Consider the following 3,183-nt stretch of genomic DNA (forward strand, 5'->3'; position numbering starts at 1 on the left):
AATTGATTAATTTATTTGAATACAGAAAACTAAATCTTTAATTTATCTTTTACTAAATTCAATTATATTTATTTGACTAAAACTAATTAAATATTTATTATATCAAAATTTATTATTTTTTATATCACACTATCGTTCAAATTAACTATAAAAAAACATTTGATTTTTATCTATTTATAATTTATTTTGAAAGAAGCTCACAAAAAAAAAAAAAACATTTTCCTACAAAAACACTTCTTTGTATTTTCCTATGTTGTTAACAGGTCTGTCTATGTTTTTTCCTTTTTGCCGGGGTTCTTTTCAGTTTTCAGACCCTTCAACATCCTAACTCCTAGTTTCTCTGCCGTTTCTCGATTCTCTCCGTCTTTTCTTCTTCAAACCTCTGTCTTTCCAGCTTCCCAGTCACCAATTCCATGCAGTTTTGCACCAGATAAGTACCTTTAACTTCATTCACTGAGTACCCTTCAAGAAAAGCTTTTTATTTCTGTTTCTTCTCGACCCTTTAACCATTTCCCTTTTTTAACTTATGGGTTATTGATTTTGAACCTTTTACCTTTCTTGTTGTGTGAAAGTTAGTTCCTTTTTGTCTTTTTGGTCACTGTATTTGTCTCTTTATAATGATGTTTTTTTGTTGTTGTTATGGTTAGATTGGTGATTGATTATGTTTGATTCTAGATTATGTGAAAAAATTGTTATGGGTTTTGAAATTTAGGTTTTGATGTGTAATGGGTTTGGTAGTTTGATTTGATCTAGGTTGTTGTTTTGTGAGAAAAAAAAAATGGATGTGAATTTGTCACAAGGTGGTGTTGGAAATTCTTTTGGTGGGTTTGATTTACCTGGATCAATTCAGGTTCATCATCAAGCACACCATCCTCACACCATTCATCAACATCAACCTCATCCGAATCCGCGTCAAGGGTCTTCGATACATTCGTCGGTTCATGATGGGTTTTCGCTCTTGCAGAACTGTGATCAAACTGTTTCGATGACGGATTACAGTAAGGGAGAGAGAAGTAAGAACTCGACGAGTGATGAGGATGAGCCGAGTTTTAACGAGGAGGGTTTTGAGGCTCAACATGAAGGGGGTAGAGGTAAAAAGGGACCGTCTTCGCCTTGGCAGCGTGTGAAGTGGGATGATAAGATGGTGAGGCTTATGATTACTGCTGTTTCGTATATAGGCGAGGATATAACTTCTGATGGTGGTGGCGGTGGAAGAAGGAAATTTACGGTTTTACAGAAGAAGGGTAAGTGGAAATCTGTATCTAAGGTTATGGCTGAAAGAGGTTATCATGTTTCGCCGCAACAATGCGAGGATAAGTTCAATGATCTTAATAAAAGGTATAAAAAGCTTAACGATATGTTAGGGAGAGGGACTTCTTGTGAGGTTGTTGAAAATCCTTCGCTTTTGGATGTAATTAATTTTCTTTCTGAGAAAGAAAAGGATGATGTTCGGAAAATATTAAGCTCGAAACACTTGTTTTATGAAGAGATGTGTTCTTATCATAATGGTAATAGGTTGCATTTGCCGCATGATCCTGCATTGCAATGCTCGATGCAGTTAGCTCTCCGAAATAGGGATGATCATGATCATGATAATGAAGATATCAGAATGTCCCATGTCGAGGATCACGATGATGACGAGCATGATGTTGAAATTGATGAACGCGATGATTTTAAAGTGCACTGTGCTTCCCGTGGTGATAGCAGAGGAGTATATGAGCGGTTAGGTGGATCTATGAAGAACTTGAAACAAATCCAAGGCCAAGAAGATGGTAATACTTCAAATTGTCAAGATTATTTTAACCAAGGTTTGCATCCACGTGGACAAACGGTTCCTCATAACGGTAATCAAGTTTTATCCGAAAACACGAGAGCAACATGGTTACAGAAGCAATGGGTTGACATGCGCCAAGTTCAATTAGAAGAGCAAAAGCTACAAATTCAGGCCGAGACGTTGGAATTAGAGAAACAAAGATTCAAGTGGCAGAGGTTTAGTAAGAAAAAGGACCGGGAGTTGGAGAAGATGAGTCTAGAAAACGAAAGAATGAAGCTTGAAAATGAACGCATGGCTTTGGAATTGAAGCGAAAGGAAATGGGCATCAGCTTTAACTAGGTCAGCAGTCTTGCAAACTCTCTTTTTAGATGTCTATGGTAAGATGTTGTAATCTGTTTAGTCGAAAAGAATGGATTTTTTTATCATGGAGGTTTGGAAGTCATTGACTATCCCTCCTCATGATTGTACCATTTGAGTATATGGTAATTTGGTAACTCTAGATTGTAATTTTTTGCTCAATGATTGCTTTACCGAAGTTTTGTTGCCTATGTTTCTAGTATTATTGATTGTCTGCTGTTTCATATTTGAAGCAGATGTGTATAAAGTTGATGCCTCAATGATGGTTTGTTCAAATTTCGCTACACTATAGGGCTATAACACCTCTATAGTTGCTATTTGATAACATTTTGTAGTAAATTAACATATCGCCGAAGTATAGAGATTTACTCAAATTCTTTCGCTAAAGAGTTGTAGCGATGCTATAGCCGTTATTAGACAACATTGCATGTCGAATACATGAAAGCCATCAAGCTTTAAGGATGGAAACAGTATAAGTAGGAGTTGTGAGAATTGGTTTTATCCTTAACCGTGGTTTGACAAAACCACATGTACATTGTGAATTTGTTGAACAAAGTGTAGCTTTTGCCTTGATTCTGCCAACCTCACCACCTATTCAATATTCCTTCCGCAACTATTTATAAGTAAAAAACAGATTTTTTAATTACAAATTATAAGAAAAAAGACACCATCGTTATTCTAAAAATACATTTTTTCAAGGTAAAATGTGTGTTTGATTTAGCTTTTGGAATAACCAAAAATAATTCTAGAATTGTGGAGTTAATTATAGAATGATTTTGAACGATTTGATTATTAGAAGTAGAATTGTTTCTGTTATTTCAATTTTTTACAATACAAAGTAAAAATGCAGAATTTTGAGGTATTTTTCAAAAGAGCGATGCTATATATCACGAAGATAACAGCTCGCGAATATCACGAATAGTACTTGTTTTTTCAATTGATATTATCCAAATCAGTACTAGCTACTACTAAATATCCAGATTATTTGACATGTTAAACAAAATAATAAGAAAACATCATTTCTATATCTAGGCACAAACATCTAATAAAAA

The 3,183-nt window shown here is 34.7% G+C and overlaps 1 protein-coding gene across 1 annotated transcript; it reads left to right on the plus strand.

Moving 5' to 3' along the window:
• The first annotated feature begins 218 nt into the window (after positions 1-218).
• LOC131628406 (uncharacterized) lies at positions 219-2,309 on the plus strand. The gene has a single exon (XM_058899238.1). The coding sequence runs from the start codon at positions 779-781 to the stop codon at positions 2,111-2,113; it is 1,335 nt and encodes a 444-aa protein (XP_058755221.1). The 5' UTR covers positions 219-778; the 3' UTR covers positions 2,114-2,309.
• Positions 2,310-3,183: the final 874 nt, after the last annotated feature.

The sequence above is a fragment of the Vicia villosa genome, unplaced genomic scaffold (genome assembly GCF_029867415.1).
Source record: "Vicia villosa cultivar HV-30 ecotype Madison, WI unplaced genomic scaffold, Vvil1.0 ctg.000451F_1_1_3, whole genome shotgun sequence".
In the NCBI taxonomy this organism is placed as follows: Eukaryota; Viridiplantae; Streptophyta; class Magnoliopsida; order Fabales; family Fabaceae; genus Vicia; species Vicia villosa.

Coding starts and splice junctions, on each gene's coding strand:
- LOC131628406 (XM_058899238.1), top strand. CDS start 779: ATGGATGTGAATTTGTCACAAGGTGGTGTTGGAAATTCTTTTGGTGGG.